General features: G+C 46.3%; 1 protein-coding gene across 5 annotated transcripts in view; it reads left to right on the forward strand.

The window, feature by feature from the left end:
• Positions 1 to 27,931, forward strand: part of AHRR (aryl hydrocarbon receptor repressor) — a 120,722-nt gene that overhangs the window by 7,801 nt on the left and 84,990 nt on the right. For 4 of the 5 annotated variants that reach the window (XM_063811030.1, XM_063811033.1, XM_063811029.1 and 1 more), the window contains one exon: positions 17,665 to 17,736. In XM_063811030.1, coding sequence (XP_063667100.1) covers positions 17,665 to 17,736 — 72 coding nt within the window. Of the gene's footprint in view, positions 1 to 17,664; positions 17,737 to 20,366; positions 20,518 to 27,931 lie in introns of those variants that run through there. The other variant, XM_016952874.4, reaches the window with a different exon arrangement.

Here is a 27,931-nt window from a genome sequence, read left to right on the forward strand (position 1 = left end):
TGGCCGCCACGAACCTTCTTTTCTGAGTTTGCCTACTCAGGATATATCATGCAATGGAGTCAGTGTGTGTCCTTCTGTGTCCAGCTTCTTTCACGCATCACAGCGTTTTTAGGGTCCATCCATGTGGCAGCACGTGCCAGGGCTTCCTTCCTTTTCATGGCTGAATAATATTTCATCTTATGAAGATACCACATTCTGTTTACTGATCCCTCAGCTGATGGACATTTAGGTTGTTTACATTTTTTGGCTACTGTGAATTATGATGGGCATTTGTATGCAGGTTTCTGTTAGAACAAATGCTTTCACTTCTGTTAGGTGTGTACCTAGGAGTGGAGTTACTGGATCATATAGTGATTCTGTGTTTAACTTTTTGAGGAAACACCACACTTTTCCACAGCAGGTGCACCATTTTGCATTTTCACCAGCAATGCACCAGAAACAGTTCCAATTTCTCCATAGCCCCACTGACCCTTGTTATGTTCCATCAAAAAAAATGATAGCTGGCCCGGCGCATGGTTCACGCCTGTAATCCCTGCACTTTGGGAGGCTGAGGCAGGCGGATCACTTGAGGTCGGGAGTTCAAGACCAGCCTGACCAATATGGTGAAACCGCATCTCTACCAAAAATACAAAAATTAGCCAGGCGTGGTGGCACGCGCCTGTAGTCCCAGCTACTCAGGAGGCTGAGGCAGGAGAATCTCTTGAACCCGGGAGGTGGAGGTTGCAGTGAGCCGAGATTGAGCCATTGCACTCCAGCCATGGCAACAGAGCGAGACTCTGTCTCAACAACAACGGCAACAGCAACAAGAAGCCATCCTAGTGGTATAAATGGTATTGAATTATGGATTTTTGTTTACTTGCATTTCCCTAATGATTTACAGGGCTGAGCATTTTTTCCTGTGTTGAACATTGTGTATCTTCTTTGGAGAAATGTCTCCTCAAGTCCTTTGCCCATTTTTTAAATTGTACACATTTATGGGGTTCATGTGTAATTTTGTTACATGCATAGATTGCATAGTGATCAAGTCAAAGTTTTTAGGGCGTCCATTACCCAAATAATGTACATTGTACCCCTTAACTAAAATCTCATCAGCCGGGCCCTTGTCACCCCCTCACCCTTCCAGGTCTCTGTCGTCCATCATTCCACTCACTACGTCCGTGTGTATACAAATTCAGCACCTACTTGTGAGTGAGAACACGTGACATTTGACTTTCTGTGCCTGGCTTGTTTCACTTAATGACCTCCAGTTCCATCCATGTTGCTGCAAAAGACATGATTTCATTCTTTTTTTATGGCTGAATAATATTCAATTGTGTATATATACCACATTTTCTTTTGATTAATTCACTGATGGGAACTTAGGTTTATTCCATCTCTTTGCTATTGTGAATAGTGCTGCAATAAACATATGAGTGCAGGCGTCTTTTTGATATATTGATTTCTTTTCCATTGGGTATAGACCTAGTAGTGGGACTGCTGGATTAAATAGCAGTTCTATTTTATTTTATTTTATTATTATTATACTTTAAGTTCTAGGGTACATGAGCACAACGTGCAGGTTTGTTACATATGTATACATGTGCCATGCTGGTGTGCTGCACCCATTAACTCGTCATTTAGCATTAGGTGTATCTCCTAATGCCGTCCCTCCCCCCTCCCCCTCCCCTACAACAGTCCCTGGTGTGTGATGTTCCCCTCCCTGTGTCCATGTGTTCTCATTGTTCAGTTCCCACCTATGAGTGAGAACATGCGGTGTTTGGTTTTTTGTCCTTGCAATAGTTTGCTGAGAATGATGGTTTCCAGTTTCATCCATGTCCCTACAAAGGACATGAACTCATCATTTTTGATGGCTGTGGCAGTTCTATTTTTGATTCTTTGAGAAATCTCCATGCTGTTTTCCATAGAGGCTGTACTAGTTTACATTCCCGCCAATAGTGTATGAGTTCCCTTTTCTCTGCATCCTCACCAACATCTGATTTTTTTTTTTTTTTTTTTTTTTTTTTGAGACAGAGTCTCCCTCTGTCACCCAGGCTGGAGTGCAGTGGTGCAATCTCAGCTCACTGCAACCTCTGCCTCCTGGGTTCAAGCAATTCTCCTGCCTCAGCCTCAGAGGCACCCATCACCATGCCAGCTAATTTTTGCATTTCTAGTAGAGATGCAGTTTCACCATGTTGGTCAGGCTGGTCTCCAACCCCTGACCTCAAGTGATCCACCCACCTCGGCCTCCCAAAGTTCTGGGATTACAGGCATAAGCCACTGCACCTGGCCATCTTTTTAATAATAGCCATTCTGACTGGGGTAAGATGATATCTCATTGTTGTTTTAATTTGCATTTCTCTGATGATTAGTGATGTGGGGTATTTTTTCATATACCTGTTGGCCATTTGTATCTCTTCTTTTAAAAACTGTCTATTCATGTCCTTTGCTTACTTTTTAATGGGATCACTTGGGTTTTTTTTTTTTTTGGTTTTTTTTGTTGTTGTCGTTCAATTGTTTGAGTTCATCGTATATTCTGGTTACTACTCCCCTGTTGGATGAAGAGTTTGCCAATATTTTCTCCCGTTTAACAGGTTGCCTTGTCACTCTGTTTATTATTTCTTTTGCTGTGCAGAAGGCTTTTAGTTTAAGTCCCATACTATAGTCTGTGGTGTAATTTGAAATCATGTAGTGATATGGTTAGGTTTTGTGTCCCCACCCAAATCTCATCCTGAATTATAATCCTCAGGTGTTTAGGGAGAGACCTGGTGGGAAGTGATTGGATTATGGGGGCAGTTTCCTCCATGCTGTTCTCATGACAGTGAGTGAATTCTCATAAGATCTGATGGTTTGATAAATGGTAGTTTTTCCTGCGCTGACACACACACCTCTCTCTTTTTTGGTCCTTATGAATTTTAGGATTATTTTTCTTTTTCTCTTTTCTTCTCCTCCTCCTTCTTCTCTCTTTTTTGCTTCGAGATGGGATCTTGCTTTGTCACCCAGGCTAGAGTGCATTGGCGCATAGCTCACTGCAACCTCGAATTCCTGGGCCCAAGAGATTGTCTGGCCTCTGCCTCCTGAGTAACTGGACTATGGGTGTGTGCCACCATGCCTGACTAATTTTAAATTAAAATATGTTTTTGTAGAGATGAGGTCTCCCTGTGTTGCTCAGGCTGGTCTCAAACTCCTGGCCTCAAGCAATCTTCTTGCTTTGGCCTCCCAAAGTGCTAGGATTACAAGTGTGAGCCACCATGCCCAGCCTGAGATTGTTTTTTCTAATTCTGTGAAAAATTACTTTGGTATTTTGATAGGGATTACACTGAATCTATAGATTGCCTTGGGCAGTGTGGTCATTTTAACAATGTGAATTCTTCTGATCTATGAACATGGATGTTTTCCTGTTTGTGTCATCTACAATTTTCTTTCATCAGTGTTTTGTAATTTTCCTTGTAGAGTTTTATTCTCAGGTATTTTTTAATGGTTATTGTAAATGAGATTGTCTTCTTGATTTCTTTCTCAGCTAGATCATTATTGGTGTAAAGAAATGCTACTGATTTTTATATGTTGCTTTTGTATTCTACAACTTTACTGAATTCACTTATCAAATCTAAGAGTTTTTTTTTTGGTAGAATCTTTAGGTTTTTTTAGATATAAAATCATATTGGCAGATAGGAATAATTTGACTTCCTCTTTTCCAGTCTGAATGCCTTTTATGTACTTTCTCCTGCCTGATCACTCTGGATAGGACTTTCAGTATTATATTGAATAGGAGTGGTGAAAGTGGGCATTCTTGTCATGTTCCAGTTCTTAGGGGAAATGCTTTCAACTTTTCCTCATTCAGTATGATGTTAGCTGTGGGTCTGTAATAAATAGCCTTTATTATTTTGTGGTATGTTCCTTCTGTGCCTAGTTTTTTGAGGATTTTTATCATTAAGGGATCTGAAATTTATTAAAGGCATTTTCTGCATCTATTGAGTTGATCGTATGGTTTTTGTCCTTGATTCTGTTTATGTGATGTATTACATTTATTAATTTGCATATGTTGAACCATCCTTGTATCCCTGATACAAAGCCTACTTGATTGTGGTATATTATCTTTCTGATGGGCTGTTGGATTCAGTTAGTTAATATTTTGTTGAAGATTTTTTTTGAGACAGGGTCTCACTCTGTCACCCAGGCTGGAGTACAGTGGCACCATCTTGGCTCACTGTAACCTCTGCCTCCTAAGTTCAAGCAATTCTTATGCCTCAGCCTCCCGAGTAGCTAGGCTTACAGGGGCACACCACCATGCCCTGATAATTTTTGCGTTTTTAGTAGAGACAGCATTTTGCCGTGTTGGGCAGGCTGGCCTCAAATTCCTGGCCTCAAGTGATCCACCTGCCTTGGCCTCCCAAAGTGGGATTACAGTGTGAGCCACTGTGCGCCGCAGAGGATTTTTGAGTCTATGTTCATCAGGGATATTGGTCTGTAGTTTTCTTTTTCTGTTGTGTCTTTGTCTGATTTTGGTATCTGGGTGATATGGGCCTTCTAGAATGAGTTAGGGAGCATTCTCTCCTACTCAATTTTTTGGAACAGTTTCAGGAAGATTGGTCTTAGTTCTTTTTTTGCATGTTTGGTATAATTCAGCATTTTTTTTTTTTTTTTTTTTTTTTTTTTGAGACAGAGTCTCGGTCTGTCACCCAGGCTGGAGTGCAATGGTGTGATCTAGGCTCACTGCAAGCTCCGTCTCCTCCCGGGTTCATGCCGTTCTCCTGCCTCAGCCTCCCGAGTAGCTGGGACTACAGGCGCGTGCCACCATGCCCAGCTAATTTTTGTATTTTTAGTAGAGACAGGCTTTCACCATGTTGGCCAGGATGATCTTGATCTCTTGACCACGTGATCCACCCGCCTTGGCCTCCCAAAGTGCTGGGATTACAGGCGTGAGCCACTGTGCCTGGCTGGTTGTGAGCTTTTCTTTTGGGGGAGGTTTTTAATTACTGATTAAATCTCACTTTTCATTACTTATCTGTTCAGGTTTTCTATTTATTCCTGGTTCAGTCTTGGGAGATTGTATGTTTCCAGGAATTTATCCATTTCCTCTAGGTTTTCTAATCTGTGAGCATATAGTTGTTCATAATAGTCTCTGATGATCTTTTGTATTTCTGTGGTATTAGTTGTAATGTCTCCTTTTTCATTTCTGATTTTGTTTATTTGGGTCTTCTCTCTGTTAGTCTAGCAGTCTCTATTTCGTTTAGCACTGCTCTGGTCTTTGTTATTTCCTTTCTTCTGCTAATTTTGGTTCGGTTTGTTCTCGCTTTTCTAGTTCTTTGAGGCACATAATTAGATTGTTAATTTGTAATCTTTCTACTTTTTTGATGTAGACATTTAATACTGTAAACCAGGGGTCCTCAACCCCCAGGCCTCGGACCGGTACCCATCCATGGCTTGCTAGGAACCGGGCCAAACAGCAGGAGTGAGTGGTGGACGGGTGAGCATTACCACCTGAGCTCTTCCTCCTGTCAGATCAGCAGCAGCATTAGATTCTCATAGGAGCACAAACCCTATTGTGAACTGTGCTTGCGAAGGATCTAGGTTGCACGTTCCTTATGATAATCTAATGCCTAATAATCTGAGGTGGAACAGTTTCATCCCAAAAGCATCCCTACTGACATCTGCAGTCGGTGGAAAAATTGTCTTCCACAAAACCAGTACATGATGCCAAAAAGGTTGGGGATCACCCCTATAAACTTCCCTCTTAGCACTGCTTTTGCTATATCCCATAGGTTTTTAAAGTATGTCGTGTTTAATTTTCATTTGTTTCAGCAATTTTTAAATTTCCATCTTAATCTCTTTGTTGACCCAGGAGCATATTGTTTAATTTCCATGTATGTATAGTTTCCAGAGTTGCTCTTGGTATTTATTTATGATTTTATTCCACTGTGGTTTGAGAAGATACTTAATATAATTTTAATTTTTAAACATTTGTTGAGAGGAAGAGGAGGAGAAGCAGGAGGAAGAAGAGGAAAAAAAGAAGAAAGAAAAATCTGTTAAGACTTTTTTTTTTTTTTTTTTTTAAGGCAGAGTCTCACTCTGTCGCCCAGGCTGGAGTGCAGTGGCAGGATCTCGGCTCACCACAACCTCCACCTCCTGGGTTCAAGTGATTCTCCTGTCTCAGCCTCCTGAGTAGCTGGGACTACGGGTGTGCACCACCATGCCCAGCTAATTTTTGTATTTTTAGTAGAGATGGTGTTTCACCATGTTGGCCAGGCTGGTCTCGAACTTGACCTCATGATCCACCCGCCTCGGCCTCCCAAAGTGCTGGGATTACAGGTGTGAGCCACTGCACCTGGCCAAGACTTGTTTTGTGGCATAATATATGGTCTGTCTTGGAGAATGTCCCATGTGCTGATGAAAAGAATGTATCTTCTGCAGTTGTTGGGGAGAATATTCTATAATGTAAATATCTGTGGAGGCCTAAAGTCCAGTTGAAATCCCATGTTTCTTTGCTGATTTTCCATTTAGCTGATCTGTCTAATGCTATGAGTAGTGTGTTGAAGTCCCCACTATTACTGTATTTCGCTCTCTCTCTCTTTAGTTCTAGGAATATTTGTTTTATAAATCTGGGTGCACCAATGTTGGATGCATATGTATGTAGAATTGTTTTATCCTCTTGCTTAATTGATCCCTTTATCATTATATAATGAATGACCTTTGTCTTTTTTTTTTTTTTTTTTTTTTACTGTTTTTGGCGTAAAGTCTGTTTTATCTGATATGAGTATAGCTACTGCTGTTCGCTTTTGGTTTCCGTCTGTGTGGAATGTATTTCCCCACCCCACCCCCCGCCTTTACTTTCAATCTGTATGTGTCTTTTTAAAAAAATAGAGACAGGGTCTCGCTATGTTGCCTAGGCTGGTCTCAAACTCCTGGCCTCAAGCAATCCTCCCATCTTGACCTCCCAAAGTGCTGAGATTACAGGCTTGAGAAACAATGCCCAGCCTATGTGTGCCTTTAGTGGTAAAGTGAGTTTCTTGTATGCAGCATATAGTTGAATCATGCTTTTAAAAATCCATTCTGCCAATCAGTGTCTTTAAAGTGGAACATTTGCCTGGGCATGGTAGCTTACGCCTGTATTCCCAGCACTTTGGGAGGCAGAGGCAGGTGGATCACTTGAGGTCAGGAGTTCAAGATCAGCCTGGCCAACATGGTGAAACCCCATCTCTACTAAAAATACAAAAATTAGCCAGGAGTGGTGGTGCAGGGCTATAGTTCTAGCTACCCAGGAGGCTGGGGCAGGAGAGTCACTTGAACCTGTGAGGCGGAGGTTGCAGTGAACCGAGATTGCACCAGTGCACTCCAGCCTGGGTGACAGAGTGAGACCCCATCTCAAAAAAACAAAACAAAAAACAAGACTGTTAACCTGTTTACATTCAAGGTTAATATTGGTATGTAAGGTTTGGTTCCTGTTGTATTGTTATTTGTTTCCTAGTTGTTTTATAAGTTATTTGCTTCTTTCTTTTCCTCTGGCTGTTTGTCATTGTGGTTTGGCTGAATTCTGTAGCAGTGCCATTTGATTCCTTTCTCTTCGTCTGTGATTGCTTTATGAGTGAGTTTTATATATACTTTTGTGTGTTTCCATAATGGTGAATGTCGTCTTTTCACTTCCAAGTTAGGGCTTCCTTGAGCAGTTCTTGTAGGACTAGTGGTGATGAATTCCCTCAGATCGGCTTTTCTGGGAAAGACTTTATTTCTCCTTCATTTATGAAGGTTAATCTTGCTGGATATCAAATTGTTGGCCGAAAGTTTTTTTCTTGCAGCAGTTTGAATATGTCACCTTATTCTCTTCTGGCCTGCAAGGTTTTTGCTGAGAACTCCACTCTTAGTCTGATGAGGTTTCCTTTATAGGTGACTAGATGCTTTTCTCTTGATTTTAGAATTTGCTCTTTCACTTTGACTTTGGACTGATTCATGGTGCACTGTGGTAGTGTCTTTTTTGCACGATGTTTTCCTGGGGATTGCTGAGCCTCCTGTGTCTGGATGCTTAGATCTCTTGCTAAACTTGGCAGGTTTTCATATATTACTTCAATAAATAGGTTTTCTAAGCCTCTCAATATCTCTTCATCCTCAGGAAGACCAATAACTTGTAAATTCAGTCGCTGTATGTAGTCCCAGGTATCTCACAGGCTTTGCTCATTCTTTCTCATTCTTTTTGCTTTGTTTTTGTTTGATTGGATAGTTTCAAAAAGCCTGTCTTTTAAGTTCTGAAATTCCTTCTTCTGCTTGGTCTAGTCTATTGTTGGAGCTTTCAAATGTATTTTGTATTTCTGGTTTTTTTAAAAAAATATATCTATCTCCTTGGTAAATATCTCATTCATATTCTGAATTAATCTTCTGAGTTCTTTGTATTGATTTTCAGATTTCTCACACATCTCATTGAACTTCTTTAAAATCAATATTTTGAATTCTTTATCTGGGATTTTGAGGATTTCTTTTGGTTGAGATTTATCTACTGCTGGAGAATTGTGTTTCTCTGGGATTGTCATATTACCCTGCTTTTTCATGTTTCTTCTGTCTTTATGTTGCTTTCTGCACATCTGGTGTAATAGTTGCTTTTTCTTATTTTGGGGTTTACTTTTGTTGTTGGGGGGCACCTTTTACTGGAGATGTGACTGGGATGTTGTTTGGGTAGGGGGGCCCTTTGGATTTACTTCTGAGGCATGCAGCAGTGAAGCCTCTGTATGTTTTATTTGGCTATTAGCAGTGTTAGTGGTATCTGTGGCTTCCTTGGTTAGGGTGCAGTTATTGGTGGCGGCTGTGGTGAAGTTGTGCTGGGGACTGGGATGCTGGGTGGGCCCATCTTCAGGCTTCAGTGGTAGCAGCTGTGGGTTAACCATGTCTATCCTTGTGCCCCAGGGTGGCACACACTGGCACCTGTGTTGGCAGTACCAGGCAGGCTGATTCTTGGGCCTCTGGGTGGCTTTCTCAGAAGCTAGTTGTAGTAGCAGTGTACCATGCGAGTGAGCAGGCTTCCTAGTTTTTGGGCAGCCAGAGTGGTGTGGGCAATGGTGGTGGCAGTGGTGGTGAGATGCACTTTTGGGTCCCAAGCTCTGTGTGCATGTGTTGGCAGTGGTTGCAATCGGCTGTGCTGGCCAGCCTCCAGGCCAGCAGCTGGTACTTGCAGGTAGGTGCCAGCTGAGATGGTAGTGGCAGGGTGTCCCCTGGGAGAAGGGCTCAGTGTCCCAGGTGGTGGACTGCATTGTGGGTCCTCCAGGTTGCTGGATTCCACACTCTGTCTTGTGGGCAGGCTGGGGAAGGGGGATGCTGGGCAGAGCTGGACCAGGCAAGCTTGCTCTAGCCCCCTGAGTGCATGCACCAACTGTGACAGGTGCCACTGGGTGATTTTCAGGGCCCATGGCAGAATGCCTGGATGAGGGGCAGCTGCCACAGGGAGGGTGGGGCCAGTCCTAGCAGCCAGAGCCTTGGCCATGGATGGAAGACCTGCATCCCTTTCATGCCCCAATCCCCATGTGGCTTGCTCCCCCATCCTGGCTGTTGGAGACAAAAGCTGTTCCATCAGCCTTGGCAGTTTGTGCCTGGCCCGCAACTCAGCTCCAGGCTGTAGACCCTGCACAGCTCAAGACCAAGCCCCCATGGCAACTCTCATCTTGCTCAAGTCCTGGGGGTGGTGCCTGCTTCCAATGCTGGGAGCTGCAGCCCATGCTACACTTGCCTCTTAGTCCTGGTCCACTCTCACACCTCAGTTCCGCAAGCAGCAGTCCAAGTCCAAGTTTCCCTAATGCCTCGGACTGGCACCGCTTGTACCAGGAACATGCACCGTCTGCTAAGAACTAGGATGGAGAATGGTGTCTTGCTCTAGCTGCTTAAATTTCAGAAAGGGTATGAGACCCAGGGCATGTTCCCTCCTGGAGCACTTCCTTCTCAGTCTCCCTAAATCCGATGCAGATTTAGTCTCCTGTGTCAGGGACTGCATGATTCTCCAGTGGGAAAGTGGACGGCGGGAAGACCCACCCTCACCCTCTCATACTGGGGAGTCACTCCCAGTTCCCAGCCACTCTTGGCCACACATCCTGCCCGTTTTCCTTCTTCCTAAGTTTTGCTGTTTCCTGTCACTTTCCTGCTGAACTCCCATGTTGTCTCTTGGAAAATAGATTCAAAGTGTGATCATCGACACATTATTTTGGTTCTTCTAAGTGGATGAGGTGTGCTTGAAATGCTTCTAGTCAACCATCTTTTAAAAAAAGCCTTTGTCCATTTTAAAATTGGGTTGTCTTTTTGTTGTTGAATTGTAAGAGTTCTTTGTCTATGCTGGATACTAGACCCTTATCAGATAACATGATTTGTAAATGTTTATTGCCATTCTGTGGGTTGCCTCTTCACTTTCTTGGTAGTGTCTTGTGACATAAAAATTTTTAGTTTTGATGAAGTCCAATTTATCCATTTTTTTTCTCTTATTACCCGTGCTTTTTGTGACAAATCTAAGAATCCATTGCCACATTTAAGGTCATTATCCAATCAAGCCATTAAAGATGAATTCTTATGTATTCTTCGGAGTGTTATATTTTTAGCTCTGACATTAAAGTCTTTAGTCAATTTTAGGTTAATTTTTTTCATATTGTGTGAGGTAGGGATCCAACCTCATTCTTTGGTGTGTGGCTTTTTTTTTTTTTCCTCTTAGAGACAAGGCCTTGCTTGCTACCTTGCTTGCTACCTTCTCAGGCTGGCCAGTTATCTCAACACCATTTGTTGAAGAGATTGTTCTTTCCCTGTTGAACAGCCTTGGTGCCCTTGTGGAAAATCAACTGGTCATTGGTCATAATCAATTAGTATCTCTATTCTTATGCCACAGTTTCTTTCTTTTTAATGTTTTTTTTAAAGCCAAACATTTTATTATGGCACTTTTCAAATATTTTACAAAAATAGAGAAAATTATACAAAGAGCTCAATTTTTTCATCAGCTAGCATAGGTAATCAGCTATCAATATTGGCTGATCCAGTTTCATTTAAAGTCCAGCCTGCCAACCCCAGCCCACTTAGACTCCACTGTCCTCCCCACTTTATAGAGAAGCAAATCCCTAACATGCCATTTATTTCATATGTGTTTTAATGTGTATGTCTAAAACGTGGATTTTAAAAAATCAGCTCTCTCTCTGTTTTTCTTTATGTGTATGTATATACACACACATACATACAGGGTCTTGTTCTGTCACCCAGGCTGGAGTGCAGTGGTGTGATCTTGGCTCACTGCAGCCTTGACCTCCCAGGCTCAAGCGATACTCCTGCCTTAGTCTCCTGAGTAGCTGAGACTACAGACATGCGCCACCATGCTTGGCTAATTTTTAAAAATTATTTTCTGTAGAGATGAGGTCTCACTGTGTTGGCGTTTTATATTTTTAATTTATTTTTTTTAATTTGAATTGAGAAACTTTAATGTTAGGAAGTATAGATAGCAACAGTGGTGCAGCTATGGAGGGGAGAGGAGAATTCTGGATGGTGCTCCGGGGCTGCGGGAGGCCCCTAAGGAGCGCGCTTGGAAGGGGGCTCCCTTCCCAAAGCTGGGGCTCGGGCCTCATTGGAGGAGGTGTAGGTTCCGTCCCCTGGAGGGCAGAGAAGTTTGCTGAGTTGCCCTGTCTATGGCAGTGGTGAGCAGGAACACGAAAAAATGGGAAGCACTGGAACCAGGAGAGGCTCCTTCTTCCTGCTGGGCTCCTCTAGGGCCGTATTCAGGCCAGTGCAACATCATGCCCTCTATAGGAAGAAATGCTGAAAGACTGCGGCTTATTAATGCAGATCAGGCAGGATGGAGAGTCTGGAGCCTACAGGCAACAAACAGGTAGCTGGCACAGCTTCTGAGTACTGTCACCCCACTTTGCGAACGCATGTCTCCCCTCCCAGGTCTGTGTAGCCGCCATATACTTGATGTCCACGTTTGTTGTGAACCCCACAACACACTGTTGTTATTGCTTAGTCACTTATCTTTTAAAGATATCTAAGCAATAAGAACAAATTATGCATATTTCACCCTCTAGTAGTCAGTTCTTGCGCTTTTTGTGCCATGTTGTAGACCCATACTACAATCTGGTACCATTTTCCTTTGGCCTGTAATATTTCTTATAGTGTGGGTCAGCTAGTGATGATTTCTTTCAGTTTTTGTGCATCTGAAAGCTCTTTATTTCACCTTCACTTGTGAATGATGTTTTCATAAGATGTAGAATTCTAGGTTTCAGGGTTTTTTCTTTCAGCTTTAAAGATGTTGCTCCACTACCTTCTTGTTTCTGATGAGGAATCTGCTGTCATCTTATTTTTGATCCTTTGTACCCAGTGCCTATTTTCTCTGGCTTTTAATATTATTCTAGGCCAGGTACGTGGCTCATGCCTGTAATCCCAGCACTCTGGGAGGCCAAGGTGGGCGAATTCTTGAACCCAGGAGTTCAAGGCCAGACTGGGCAACATGATGAAACCCCATCTCTACAAAAAATACAAAAATAAATATTATTCTACTTATTACTGGTTATGAGCAATTTGATTATGATATGCCTTGGTGTAATTTTCCTGTTTCTTGTGCTTGGAGCTCACTGAGCTTCTTGGGTCTGTAGGTTTACAATTCTCATTACATTTGGAAAAAATTTCTGCTGTTTCTTACATTTTCTCTTACCTCCTTTCCCCTCCTATTCATTAGGGGTTCAGTTACACATATATTAGGTCTCTTGAAATACCTATTTTATTTTTATTGGGGTGCTATTGTAAATGATACTAGTTTTTAAAAATCTGAATTCCAGTTGTTCATTGCTAGTATCTAGAAACACAATTGATTTTTGTATGTTATTATCCTTTTACTGTGTGACCTTGCTGGTCTCAGTAATTAGTTATAGGTAATTGGTTTTAGTAAAATTTTCAGAATTCTCTCTCTCTCTTTTTAAGAGACAGGGTCTTATTCTGTCACTCAGGCTGGAGTGCAGTGGTACAAACACAGCTCACTGTCACCGCAACCTCAATGTCCTGGGCTCAAGTGATCCTCCAGCCTCAGACTCCTCAGTAGCTGGGACTACAGGTGTGTGCCACCACACTGGCTAATTTTTTTTTAAAGTATGTTTTGTAGAGATAGGGTCTTGCTACATTGCCCAGGCTGGTCTCAAACTCCTGGGCTCAAGTGATTCTCCCGCCTTGGCCTCCCAAAGTGCTGGGATTATAGGTGTGAGCCACTTCACTCAGCCTTTGTGGAATTTTCTACATGTACAATCATGTCTACGAACAGATAGAGTTTTCTTTTATTTTTATTTCCCAGTTTTATGACTTTTATTTATTTCCCAGTTTTGAGACTTTTACTTATTTTACTGACTTATTGCCCTGGCTAGTACACAAATAATTTTAGTGGGAATGGGGGTACACCACAGCTTTGCCTTGTTCATGGTCTTGGGGGGAAGCATTTAGTCTTTCACCATTAGCTGTGATGTTAGCTATAGGCTTTTGTAGATGTTCTTTATCACGTTAATTAAGTTTCCTTCTGTTCCTAGTTTGATGAGAGGTTTTTTTGGAAAAATTATTATGAATGGATTTGGATTTTGTCAAATGCTTTTCTGAAAGATTGAGATGATGATGTGCATTTTCTTTTTAGTTTATTATTATAGTGAATTACAATGATTGGTGTTTGGATGTTGAAGCTGCCCTGAATTCCTTGGATAAATCCCACTTAGTTGTGATGTATCATCCTTTTTATATATTGGTGGATTCTATTTGCCAATACCTATATTTAAGTGAGGATTTTTGTGTCTATGTTCATGTGGGATGCTGGTCTTTAGTTTTCTTTTCGTGCAATGCCTTTGGTGTGGCATCAGAGTAATGCTGAATTCGTAAATAAGTCGACAATTTTAAATTTTTTCTTTGATATTTTTTGCCAAGAGAGAATTGGTATTATTTCTTTACATTGGTAGATATACCAGTGAAACCATTTAGGCCTGGGTTTTTTGATGTTGTTGGAATAGATATAGAGCTATCCAGATTATCTGTTTTTTCTTGAGTTTTGATAGATTGTGCCTTTCTAGGAATTCCTCTATTTCATCTAAATTGTTGAATTTTTGGGATAGTATTTGTCTTACTCTGCTTGGGCTGCCATAACAAACTACCATAGACTGGATAGCTTAAACAACAGAAATTTATTTCACACTGTTCTGGAGGCTGGGAAGTCCAGGATCAAGGTTCTGGCTGATTTGGTTTCTGGTGAGGCCTCTCTTCCTGCCTTACAGATGGCTGCCTTGTTGCTGCATCCTCACATGGTGGAGAGAGAGAGCTCTGATGTTGCTTCTCTTTTTATAGGGCACCAGTTCTATAGGATTAGGGCTCCAGCCTTATTACCTTAATCACCTATGAGGGTAGGGGCTCTATCTCCAATACAGTCACATGGAGAGTTAGGGCTCAACATAGGAATTTTGGGTGGAAGCAATAATGTTCACAGCAATATTTTATATATATATATATATATATATATATATATATATATATATACATATTTTTTTTTTGAGATGGAGTTTTGCTCTTGTTGCTCAGGTTGGAGTGCAATGATGTGATCTTGGCTCACTGCAACCTCTGCCTCCCAGGTTCAAGCAATTCTCCTACCTCAGCCTCCCAAGTAGGTGGGATTACAGGCATGCGCCACCATGCCTGGCTAATTTTTTGTATTTTTAGTAGAGACAGGGTTTCACCATGTTGGCCAGGCTGGTCTTGAACTCCTGACCTCAGGTGATCCTCCTGCCTCAGCCTTCCAAAGTGCTGGGATTATAGGCATGAGCCACTGCACCCAGCTCTATAATTTTTCTTTTTCTTTTCTTTTCTTTTTTTTAGGCCAAATCTCGCTATGTCGCCCAGGCTGGAGTGCAGTGGCATGATCTTGGCTCACTGCAAACTCCGCCTCCCAAGTTCAAACGATTCTCCTGTCTCAGCCTCCCAAGTAGCTGGGACTACAGGTGCACGCCACCATGCCTAGCTAATTTTTGTAATTTTAGTACAGACGGGGTTTCACCATATTGGTCAGGCTGGTCTCGAACGCCTAACCTCAGGTGATCCACCTGCCTCGCCCTCCCAAAGTGCTGGGATTATAGGCCTAAGCCACTGTGCCTGGCCTCAGCTCTATAATTTTTCTTTTAATGTCTGTGGGATCTGCAGTGATGTCCTCTCTTTCATTCCTGATATTGGCAATTTGTGTCTTCTCTGTTTCTTGATCAGTATGGCTAGAAGTTTATCAGTTTTGTCGATTTATTTCAAAGAACCAACTTTTGGTTTAATCCCTTTCCTTCCCCTCCCCTCCCCTCCCCTCCTTTCTTTTCCTTTCCTTTCCTTTTCCTTCTTTTTTTTTTTTTTTGACAGATCTCACTCTGTCGCCCAGGCTGGAGTGCAGCAGTGTTGGCTCACTGCAACCTCCATCTTCCAGGCTCAAGCAATTCTCCTGCCTCAGTCTCCAGAGTAGCTGGGATTATAGGCGTGAGCCACCCCGCCCTGCCAATTTTTCTTTATTTTTATGTTTTATCTCTTATCGACTTATTTTTATTATTTCCATTCTTCTGCTCAATTTGGATTTATCTTCTCTTCTAGTTACTTGTTAGAAGCTTAGATCTTATTTTAGACCTTTTATTTTCTCAAATATAAGCACTTAATGCTATCAGTTTCCATCAAAGTACTGGTTAGCTGCATCCCACAAAGTCTGATATGTTTGCATTTTCATTTTTGTTTACTTCAAAATATTTTTAAATTTCTTTGTGAATCAAAGAGGCATCTTTGATCCTTGCTTATTTAAAAGTGGGTTGCTTTCCAAATATTTGGAAAATTTCTAGATATCTTTATAGTTTAATTCCATTATATCAAATAACATACTTTGATTTCTGTTTTTAAAAAAATTGTTAAGGATAGTTTTAGGTCCCAGAATATGGTCTATCTTGGTGAATGTTACGTGTGTAAAAACCAGATACTCTTCGGTTGTTGGATGGAGTGTTTTATAAATTTCCATTAATTCAAGTCTGTTGTCGTTTGGATATTCTGTATCCTTACTGATTTTATTTACTTGTTCTATTGATTACTGAGATAGGAATGTTAATGTCTCCCATGAATTATCCTTTTTGATTTTATTAGTTTTTGCTTCATGTGTTTTGAAGCTCCATTGCTAGGTACATTTACCTTTAGGATGGTCAGATCTTCATGGAAAATTGACCTCTTTATTATTAAAGAATATACCTTTTTGTCTCTGGTGATATTCCTTGTTCTGAAGTCTCCTTTGTCTGGGACTCATACAGCTGCTTCATTTGATTAACGTTTGCATGGTGTATCTTTTTCTATCCATTTACTTTATCTACCTAAGTCTTTACAGTCCAAGTGGATCCATGACACATTTCTGACATTTTTATGGCACTTTCCACACAAGGTGGATATTGCGTGAGTCTGCCTCCTCTTCCAGGCTGCACTCACTTCAGGTCAGGTGAGGGCTCCTTAACTTCCTCCCCAAGGCTTCTGGCCCAGAGCCTGGCACGGGATGGTTACTGCACACAGGTCTGCAGAACGTTTGTGAGGGCTCAGCTGCACCCATTGCAAGGAAAATGAAGATTCTGTGAGAAGAAGGGTGATGCCCTCTCTGAGGTGGGTGGCAGGCAAGCTGACCAGCCTGGGCACAGATACTGGACTGCTCCCCAGGGGCCCCGCTGGGAGGCACATGCCTGTGTCCAGCACTGTTGGTGGCAGCTGGTGGGTGTAGTCAGCTGGACTCAGGGCGCTGTGAGCTAGTGACTTAAGTGGAATCCCAGGACTGTAGAGTGGAGTCGAATTTTACATAGAAAAGAGGAAGCCTGTTGGCCCAAAGCACGAGGCTATCAAGGGCAGAGATGAGAAGAGCAAGACCTGCCACAAACCGCACAGGGAGATCACACCACAGAGAGGAGATTATGCTGTTGCCCTGCATGCGCTCTTGGGGGTGATGGGATCATGTGGCCCCGTGTGTCCTCTCGGAGTGACAGGAACATGGGACCTGAGTACCCTCTCAGAGGTGACAGAAACACGGGACCCCACATACCTTCTCGGGGTGACAGGAACATGGGACCCCACATACCTTTTCGGGGTGACGTGAACACGGAACCCCACATACCCTCTCAGGGGTGACAGGAACACGGTACCCCACGTACCTTCTCGGGGTGATGGGAACACGGGACCCGCGTACCCTCTTGGGGCTGATGGGAACACGGTACCCCACGTACCTTCTCGGGGTGATGGGAACACGGTACCCCACGTACCTTCTCGGGGGTGACGGGAACACGGGACCCCGCGTGATGAGTGTTTGGAGGCTGCTGGCTGCCCAGGCCTTGGCCGCGCCCCGCCCGTTCCCGGCTTCCTCGATGGCTTCCTCCTCAGGACGCCGGTCTCCCGCCATGGCGCCCTGGGCCAGGCTCCAGAGCAGGCCGCTTCTCTGGGGGAGGCCGGGACCCGCCTGACACCGAGGGGAGGCCCAGGCGTGACCCGGCCCCGGTGGCTTCTCAGTGCGGGGTGCTGGAGAGCAGGGGTCCCGGGCCAGGGGGTCCCACGAGGAGGAGCAGGAGGTGGGGGCCTCGCGGGGTCGCGGGTGTGGGGGCGCCAGGACCGCGCTGAGGGGCCCGGGGCATGGCGGCGGGAACAGGGCGCACGTGGCGCGTTCCGGTGACTGGGGGCCCCCTTGTCTTCCAGGCCGAGGACGATGATCCCGCCGGGGGAGTGCACGTACGCGGGCCGGAAGCGGAGGAGGCCCCTGCAGAAACAGTAAAGTATCCCGCCTTCTGCTTGTGTGGGTTATTGTCCCCATGGAAGGGGAGGGTTGGGGTTTGCATTGAAAACGGAGTTTTAGGAACAGGGCGAGCGAGGAAGGCTTCGGGAGCCGGGCGGGCCGGGGCTGAGCTCTGGCGCGGGCGGCGCAGGAGTCGTCTCCCCGCAGCGCCCCGGTGCCCGGAGCCCCCGGCGAGGCTCGTCCCTGCGCCCTCGGGGCCCTGAGCGGTGGAGCGAGGCGGCGGGCACCGTGAGGGGCTGAGGCCAAGGACGCGGGCGGAGCTCCGGGCGGCAGAGGCGGAGGCGGCGGGGCCATGGCGGCTTCCCAGGCTCCGCAGGCGAGACCGCCACCCGCTGGGACGGAGGGTGTGGCACGGCTGGGTGTGTGCGTGTGTGTGGGTGTGACTGTGCGGGTGTGCGAGGCTGTGTGTCTGCGGGGGGGGGCTGCGGGGGTGTGTGCGGTATGTGTGGGGCTGTGGGGGGCCATGTGGGGGGGCTGTGTGTGTGTGTGTGGGTGTGACTGTGCGGGTGTGCGAGGCTGTGTGACACTGTGTGCGGGTGTGTGGGGGGGACTGTAGGGAGCTGTGTGTGTGTGGGTGTGTGGGTGTGCGAAGCTGTGTGAGACTGCGTGTGCAGGTGTGTGTGGAGGGCTGTGGGGAGCTGTGTGTGTGGGGTGTGTGTGTGTGGGGCTGTGGGGGGCCATGTGGGGGGGCTGTGTGTGTGTGTGTGTGTGTGTGACTGCGGGTGTGCGAGGCTGTGTGAGACTGCGGGTGTGGGGGGGGGACTGTAGGGAGCTGTGTGTGGGGGGTGTGTGTGGGGTGTGTGTGAGACTGTGCGGGTGTGCAGGTGTGCGAAGCTGTGTGAGACTGCGTGTGCAGGTGTGTGTGGAGGGCTGTGGGGAGCTGTGTGTGTGTGGGGTGTGTGTGTGTGAGGCTGTGGGGGGCTGTGTGGGGGGGCTGTGTGTGTGTGGGTGTGTGACTGCGGGTGTGCGAGGCTGTGTGACACTGTGTGCGGGTGTGTGTGGGGGGCTGTAGGGAGCTGTGTGGGGGGGGTGTGTGGGGGGGTGTGTGAGACTGTGCGGGTGTGCAGGTGTGCGAAGCTGTGTGAGACTGTGTGTGCAGGTGTGTGTGGAGGGCTGTGGGGAGCTGTGTGTGTGGGGGGTGTGTGTGTGTGAGGCTGTGGGGGGCTGTGTGGGGTGTGTGTGTGTGAGGCTGTGTGTGGGGGGACTGTGTGTGTCAGATGATGTCCCTGGCTGTGTGTGGGGATGTGTGTGTGGGGAGGGGGGTGTGTGTGTGTCTGTCGGATGATGTCCCTGGCTGTGTGTGAGGATGTGTGTGTGTGGGGGGGTGTGTGTGTGTGTGTCAGATGATGTCCCTGGCTGTGTGTGGGGATGTGTGTGTGGGGAGGGGGGTGTGTGTGTGTGTGTCGGATGATGTCCCTGGCTGTGTGTGGGGATGTGTGTGTGGGGAGGGGTGTGTGTGTGTGTGTGTCAGATGATGTCCCTGGCTGTGTGTGGGGATGTGTGTGTGGGGAGGGTGTGTGTGTGTGTGTCAGATGATGTCCCTGGCTGTGTGTGAGGATGTGTGTGTGTGTGGGGGTGTGTGTGTGTGTGTCAGATGATGTCCCTGGCTGTGTGTGGGGATGTGTGTGTGGGGAGGGGTGTGTGTGTGTGTGTCAGATGATGTCCCTGGCTGTGTGTGGGGATGTGTGTGTGGGGGGGAGGGGGGTGTGTGTGTGTGTCGGATGATGTCCCTGGCTGTGTGTGAGGATGTGTGTGTGGGGAGGGTGTGTGTGTGTGTCGGATGATGTCCCTGGCTGTGTGTGGGGATGTGTGTGTGTGTGGGGGGGGAGGGTGTGTGTGTGTGTGTGTCGGATGATGTCCCTGGCTGTGTGTGGGGATGTGTGTGTGGGGAGGGGTGTGTGTGTGTGTGTCGGATGATGTCCCTGGCTGTGTGTGGGGATGTGTGTGTGGGGAGGGGTGTGTGTGTGTGTGTCGGATGATGTCCCTGGCTGTGTGTGGGGATGTGTGTGTGGGGAGGGGTGTGTGTGTGTGTGTCGGATGATGTCCCTGGCTGTGTGTGGGGATGTGTGTGTGGGGAGGGGTGTGTGTGTGTGTGTCGGATGATGTCCCTGGCTGTGTGTGGGGATGTGTGTGTGGGGAGGGGTGTGTGTGTGTGTGTCGGATGATGTCCCTGGCTGTGTGTGGGGATGTGTGTGTGGGGAGGGTGTGTGTGTGTGTGTCGGATGATGTCCCTGGCTGTGTGTGGGGATGTGTGTGTGGGGAGGGGTGTGTGTGTGTCAGATGATGTCCCTGGCTGTGTGTGGGGATGTGTGTGTGGGGAGGGTGTGTGTGTGTGTGTGTCGGATGATGTCCCTGGCTGTGTGTGGGGATGTGTGTGTGGGGAGGGGGGTGTGTGTGTGTGTGTGTCGGATGATGTCCCTGGCTGTGTGTGGGGATGTGTGTGTGTGTGGGGGGGTGTGTGTGTGTCGGATGATGTCCCTGGCTGTGTGTGAGGATGTGTGTGGGGGGGGGGGAGGGGGGGTGTGTGTGTGTGTCGGATGATGTCCCTGGCTGTGTGTGAGGATGTGTGTGTGGGGGGGGGAGGGGGGGTGGGTGTGTGTGTCGGATGATGTCCCTGGCTGTGTGTGGGGATGTGTGTGTGGGGAGGGGGGTGTGTGTGTGTCGGATGATGTCCCCAGCTGCAGGGGCTGTAGGATTCTGGGCAGATTCACAGCAACGCCACCCTCACTGCCCTAACACCTGCCTGTGATAATGAGGTAAGGCCCCTTGGCGCCTGGACGTGTCAAATGCTTGGCCTTAGTGTGTGGCCGTGGTGCCTCCAAGCACTGCGGGACCCCAGGAGGAGCTGGGGCTGGGAAACAAGGGGAGGTAAGGCCTCCCTTGGGAAGGAAGGATCTTGTTTACTGTTTACATCTTGTTTAGGTGTCTTGTTATGGTAAACAGTAAAGAGATCCCATGTCCCTCAGGGAGACCTTACCTTGTCCCTCGAGGCTGCAGTTTGCGGCCAAGGCCTCGCACACTCTGCGCATCGAACACCAGCATGCAGTAGGCTCAGTGCCCAGGCTGACGCTGGCCCAGCGGTGAGCACATGCGCAAAACCATGCATGGGGCCAGGCACACAGCTGAGGCCGGGACCAAGGGCTGCAGAAGAAACACAGCACAGCCTTGCACTGATTGCGAACAAGCTCTAGCGGGGGACGGCAGTAGATACGGATGCTGCAATTCATATATAAAGGGAGGAAACATAAATACGGCGCATGCACATTTTCTAGTTTATTCATAAAATGTCTCCCGACGGAATCACAGAAAACTTAAAATCAGCTGCCTCCAGGCAGGGAGCCAGCCTGAAGACACTTTCCTCTGAGTTTTGAAATAGGTGAGCACACTAGCTATTCAAAACACCAATACGTAAAATGCAAAGGCCCGAAAACTCCTTTTTCAGGCCTTTGCAGTGGAATAAAAACACAATAAAAGCAGGAAATTTCGTTCTGATTCTTCCCTAGACTGCCCCACCACAGGGACTGCATTTGCAGCTGTGTGGCAAAGCTATTTCCTCTCCTTATTTAATGTGACAAATACGTCTGCTACCCAAATCTCTCAAGTGCACAGGCTCAGGAGCACATTCCATCGCCCACCCCCGGGGGACCCAGCTATGGAAGTGTCTCAACCCTTCCTGGCCCCCTACGTGCACCCGGCTCCATCCTCCTTGGCCCCCAGGGACGGCGGCCCTTCACCTGCAGACCTCAGCCTCACCCTGTATAAAGCTCTGTCTTCCTCTGCTGCTACAAGAACCCACTGCAGATGCAGCATCAGCCAGGATGCTTCCACATCCCCCCGCGGGACTTGGGGACCTGGGTGAATGATGAACACGCGGAAGCTCACGTAGCTTGCTGTGCCGTGAGTAGTAAGCCATTTGTCTCCGCCTCCGGGGTCTCATGTCTTCTTCCAGGGTCCACGAAACAGAAACGAGTTGTTAGCTTGCAAGAGGTAAAATCAAATCCCCCACACTCGTGTATTGGGAGGATGAAAACCTAGATGTGGAATTGCTCAGCCAAAGCACGGGCATTTGTAATTTCAATAGTTGTTCCCAAACCTCCCAGCATTAGGGTTAGAGTTCCTCATCAGTTCCTCCTCCCCACGCCCCAGCACATAGTGTATTTCAGATATTGGTGATTTTAATTTGCATTCTTGTATCATAAGTGAGGTTTAAGAGCGATTTGCATTTCCTTTTCTGTGAACCGTGTTTACATCTTTTCTCATTTTTCTAGTAGATTGTTTATGTTTTGTGCCTCTTGATTTGTAAGAGCTTGGAAACTAGGGAAATTAATTTTTGAATGGGTTTCAAATACTTTACCCCAGTTTTGATTTTACATGTAGTGTTCTTTGCCATGCAGAAAAAATTAAATTTGTATGAGTTGAATTTGTCGATCTTTACTTTTGTGGCTAATTTTACATCACGATTAGGAAGATCTCCCCTACTTCAAGTTTATAGGAGAATATTCCCATTAGTTCTTCGAATACATTCCTTAAAATATATGTATTTATGTTTAAAACTTTTAAGCACTTGGGGAAGAAAGAGGAAAAAAGAGGGAAAAAAGAAAACCAGTTGTGATTTGAGGGGCAATGAAAGACAGTGAATGACTTGAATAGTCGTGAAATGTTTTCCAACTCAGACACACACCCCCACTGCATGCATACAGTAGGCAAGGTGATGGAGGCTGGTGTGTCCAAGCATGGGCATCTCTGAAGGCTGCCGTGTCTTTCTCCATGGAGGGGCTGCTGGCACGTGCAGGGGTCCTGGGAACCCCTCTAGGGACCCACTCTGGGAAACTGGAGGCCAAAACACTGTTTTGATGTTGAGTCTGGGCGCCCATCCTGCACCCCCTCCTGCGGTGGGGGCCCCCTCCGCTCTGGCCATCCCAGCTGTGGCCCTTGATGCACCTGAGGGCCATGTCCAGTGCTCTGGTCTGCCCAGCTCCTCTGTGGTGATAGGGGATGGGTCTGTGTGTGCCCCAAATTTTGTCTGGAAGGGGTGGCTGGTAAAGGCTGTGGAGCGTGCCATCGGAGGTGGAGTTGGTCTAGAACCTGCCCCTGAGAGGCCCCCACAAGCACTGAGTGCAGGGGGCAGCTGATGGGGAAGCCGGGCGGCCGGCTGGGACAGCCCTCCCCTTGGCAGTGCCCTTGACTCCCGCCCAGCCTCGGTATCCTTTGGATGACATGGGTGATCCTGAATCCACAGCGCTCTCCCAGGAGTGAATGCCCTGTGCCACCAGGAGCCTGTTTGATGCTCCTTGTCTTCTGGGATTCCCCGGAGTCCTCAGCAGGGACAGTGCCTTCAGCTCATGACACTGTGGAAGCCACAGGGATTCCCCCCCCCCTTTTTTTTTTGCATTTTGATGTTTATTGAGTATAATTGAAGTATACGTATTTCAGCTGAACTGCACGTTTAAGGTGTGCAGCGGGTCCATTTTGACATTTGTGTACATCCATGAAGCTATCACCAAAATCGAGAGGAAGCGTTTCCATCACTCCACGAGCTTCTTTGTGGCCCCTCGTAATTCCTCCCTCTAGCTCTGCCCCAGGCAACCTCCGATCTGTTTCCTGTCACTGCAGATGGTTTGCTTGTCCTGGCATTTTGTGCAAATGGAATCACACAGCATTTTGTCTGTCTGCACTTGGTATAAAAGTTCTGAGATTCATCCATGTTTCTAGCACCAGCCATTTGTTCTCTTTTATTGCTGCGAAATGTTCTGTTGTATGGATAGACCAAGTCTGTTTATTTACCTGCGGATGGAAGTTCAGGTCGTTCTCCGTTTTAGACTGTTACAAATAAAGCTACCATGAACATTTTTGTACAAGTCTGTATGTTTTTATTTCTGTTGGATAAATACTTAGGCGTGCAGTTGCTGGGTGACACAGCAGGTGCACGTTTAACTGTTTCCAAAGCAGTGGTGTCATTTCCCATTCCCAGACACTGTGTGTGAGAATCCCAGTTTCTCTGCATCCCCGCCGGTGCGTGGTGTGCTCAGCCTTCTTGGTTTTGACCATCCTCATGGGTTGGTGGTATCTCATCAGAGTTTTAATGTGCATTTCCCTAGTGACTAATGGTGTTGAGGATAACTTTATGTGCTTCTTCACCATCCATGTATCTTGTCTGGTGGTGTCTGTTTAAATAATTGCCCGTGTTCTTATTGTTTTGTTTTCTTACTATTGAGTTGTAAGAGTTCTTTACATATTCTGGATATAAACCCTTGTTGTGAATATTTTCTTCCAACCTAAGGCTTATCTTTTCAATTTTCTTAATATTGACTTTCAAAAGACATTTGAAAACCTTTTGGCTGGGCGCGGTGGCTCACGCCTGTAATCCCAGCACTTTGGGAGGCCGAGGCGGGAGGACCACAAGGTCAGGAGATCGAGACCATCCTGGCTAACACGGTGAAACCCCGTCTCCACTAAAAATACAAAAAAAAATTAGCCGGGCATGGTGGCGGGCGCCTGTAGTCCCAGCTACTCGGGAGGCTGAGGCAGGAGAATGGCGTGAACTCCGGAGGCAGAGCTTGCAGTGAGCCAAGATCACGCCACTGCACTCCAGCCTGGGTGACAGAGTGAGACTCCGTCTCAAAAAAAAAAAAAAAAGAAAGAAAATTAAAAAAAAAGAAAACCTTTTGATGAAGACCAACTTGTGAGCTTTTTGTCTTTTTGTGTTCTGAGAGTCCTGTGACTACCCCCAAGGTCTGAAGGATTGATTTTTGCACATTTTCTTGTAAAGTTTTACAGTAGTTTAAAGCACCTTGAAGTCTATACTCCTTTTTTGAGTTAATTTTTGGATATTACATGAGGGTAGAGCTGGTGTCCGTTTGTTTTCTTGGATATACGGTTGATCCAACACCATTTATTGAAAAGATTTTCCTTTCCCTGTTTAATTGCCTTAGTATCTTTGTGAAGTAAATTGTCCAATGAAGACCCAAGGAAAACCAGTGTGTCTATTTCTAGACTCACACCATTCTTTTCTATTCATTTATACTTCTATGTTTTCTCTAATAACCAAATCATCTTTAATATTGTAGCTTTAGAGAGGGCTTAAACTCAGTAGTGTAGGTCCCCAGCTGTGCCCTTCTCTTTAATTGGCTATTCTAGGTCCTTTGCATTTCCATGTAAATTTTAGAATCAGCTTGTCAATTTCTGTAGAAATTCCTGTTGGGATTTTAATATGATTACATTGAATCTATAGATCAGTTTTGGGGAGAATTGCCATCTTAACAATATTGAATCATCCAATCAAAGAACATGGTATATCTTTCTGCGTATTTGGTCTTTAAATTTTTCTCAGCTCTGGTTTGAGTGTCTTTTGTTAGGTTTGTTCACAGGCATTGCATATTTTGGGGCGTCTCTTTCCGCCTGAGCTGGCTTGGTGCACCTCCCACACCTGTTTCTGTGCTGATGGGCGTTGGTGAATCCTCCTGCAAGTCTCCTCTGCCCTGGAGTGAACTGGAGCTTCTCCTGCACGCCCTCAGGGCTTCTAGGCTTCTCGTATCCTGTCCGTGGTCTGTGTCCTCCTGGCTGTCCTCTCCCCACTGCCTTCGGCCATCTCTCCCATCTCTCTGGCGCCCCCATTCTGTGGCCTCTCCCAGCTGCTGTCTGCCCACTAGGTGCTCCCCTTGTTTTCTGGGGAGGTCTTGGGTGTCCTTCACTGACAGGTGGGCCCCTCCAGCCAGGGGATGCCAGTGCACACGAGAGCAGGTCCAGGTCATCCCCAATTCTCCCGCCTATTTACATCTTGGCTAGCAGCTTGAGTAATTTTTGGTGGGTGCGACATTAAAAAAAAAAAAAAACCAGAAAGTGGAAAGATAACCAAAGATAAGACAAAGAATGGGAGAAAATAAATAGAAATCATATACTCAATAAGGGCCTGGTATCCAGAGTAGTTAAAGAATCCTTACAACTCAAAAACAAAAAGAAAAACAACCCAATTTAAAACTGGGCAAAAGACTTGAATAGCCATTTCTCCAAAGAAAATATAAAAATGGACAACAAGCATTTGAAAAGATGCTCAACATCATAAGACATTAGAAAAATGCAAATCAAAACCGTAATAAAATACCACTTCACACACACCAGAATGACTGTAATCAAAAAAACAGAAAATGATAAGTGTAGGTGAGGATGTGGAGAAACTGGAGACCTGCTACATTGCTGATGGGAAAGTAAAATAGCGCAGCCACCATGGAAAGCAGTTTGGTGGTTCGCCAAAAAATGAAACAGAATTAACATACGACCCAGCAACTCTACTGCTAAGTACATGCTGAAGAGAATTGAAAGTATATATTCAAACAGAATCTTCTAGATGAGTGTTCACTGCACCGATACTCACGGCAGCCAAACAGAGGAGACAACGCAAACGTCCATCAGCAGGTAGACGGATAAAGCAATGTGGCCTATCCATACATGGGAATATTACTCAGCCCTGAAAAGGAAGGAAGCACAGAGAGCTGCAGCAGTGTGGATGAACCTTGAAAACATGAGGCTGTGAGAAAGAAGCCGGCCACAGAAGGCCACGTCTTGATTCCATTTCTACCACATGCCTTTAGTAGGAGGGTCCATGCTGAGAGCTGACTGGGGGCTGCCAGGGCTAACAGAAGGGGAATCTAGAGAGTCGGCTGATGGGTAAGGGTTTCCTTCAGGTTTGGAACTAAATAGAGGTGAGGTTTGCACGGCTTAGCGACGGCCCTAAGTGACATTGAACTATTCACTTTTAAACAGTTAGTTTCATGTTATGTGGATTATATCTCAACTGAAAACAACTGCTCTGGGTTTGGCGCTGTCAGCCTGCTCTGTGACTGGTTTATGGCCTAGGTTGTTAGACAGTGAGAAATGGAGTTTGTGCCGCAGAGTTCCTGACAGAACAGATTGTTTCAGACTTACAGCTTGCACGTGTCAGCTCACTCATAAATGCAAACACCTTAGAAAAATAAGGAACTTCTTCACAAAAGAGACCCAAAGCCCTGGAAACAGCAGGCTCACTCCTGTATGTGCCAAGGTCCCAGGAAGGGTTAGTGTGGAAAGTCAGGCGGCCTCGTTCCTGTGGTCCTGCCAGTAACTGGCCCCTGCTCAGTCTCCCCATGCATTCCCAGTGGACTCCATACTGGCTGCCATCTTTTCTTTCGCACGATTGCATGTGGAAATGATATCTAGAACGAGATGGCAGTTGAAGTGGCTTCAGTGCAGTGATGGTTAAATAGGTCAGCTGTAGGGGACAGTCACTGTGAGGTTAAATGGGTCAGCCGTAGGGGATGGTCACTCTGAGGTTAAATAGGTCAGCTGTAGGGGACGGTCACTCTGAGGTTAAATAGGTCAGCTGTAGGGGATGGTCACTCTGAGGTTAAATAGGTCAGCTGTAGGGGACGGTCACTCTGAGGTTAAATAGGTCAGCTGTAGGGGATGGTCACTCTGAGGTTAAATAGGTCAGCTGTAGGGGACGGTCACTCTGAGGTTAAATAGGTCAGCTGTAGGGGACGGTCACTGTGAGGTTAAATGGGTCAGCTGTAGGGGATGGTCACTGTGAGGTTAAATAGGTCAGCTGTAGGGGACGGTCACTGTGAGGTTAAATGGGTTCGCTGTAGGGGACGGTCACTCTGAGATTAAATAGGTCAGCTGTAGGGGATGGTCACTCTGAGGTTAAATAGGTCAGCTGTAGGGGATGGTCACTCTGAGGTTAAATAGGTCAGCTGTAGGGGATGGTCACTCTGAGGTTAAATAGGTCAGCTGTAGGGGACGGTCACTCTGAGGTTAAATAGGTCAGCTGTAGGGGATGGTCACTCTGAGGTTAAATAGGTCAGCTGTAGGGGACGGTCACTCTGAGGTTAAATAGGTCAGCTGTAGGGGACGGTCACTGTGAGGTTAAATGGGTCAGCTGTAGGGGATGGTCACTGTGAGGTTAAATAGGTCAGCTGTAGGGGACGGTCACTCTGAGGTTAAATAGGTCAGCTGTAGGGGATGGTCACTCTGAGGTTGAATGGGTCGGCCGTAGGGGATGGTCACTCTGAGGTTAAATAGGTCAGCTGTAGGGGATGGTCACTGTGAGGTTAAATGGGTCAGCTGTAGGGGACGGTCACTCTGAGGTTAAATGGGTCAGCTGTAGGGGACGGTCACTGTGAGGTTAAATAGGTCAGC

The sequence above is a fragment of the Pan troglodytes genome, chromosome 4, assembly GCF_028858775.2.
Source record: "Pan troglodytes isolate AG18354 chromosome 4, NHGRI_mPanTro3-v2.0_pri, whole genome shotgun sequence".
Lineage (NCBI taxonomy): Eukaryota > Metazoa > Chordata > Mammalia > Primates > Hominidae > Pan > Pan troglodytes.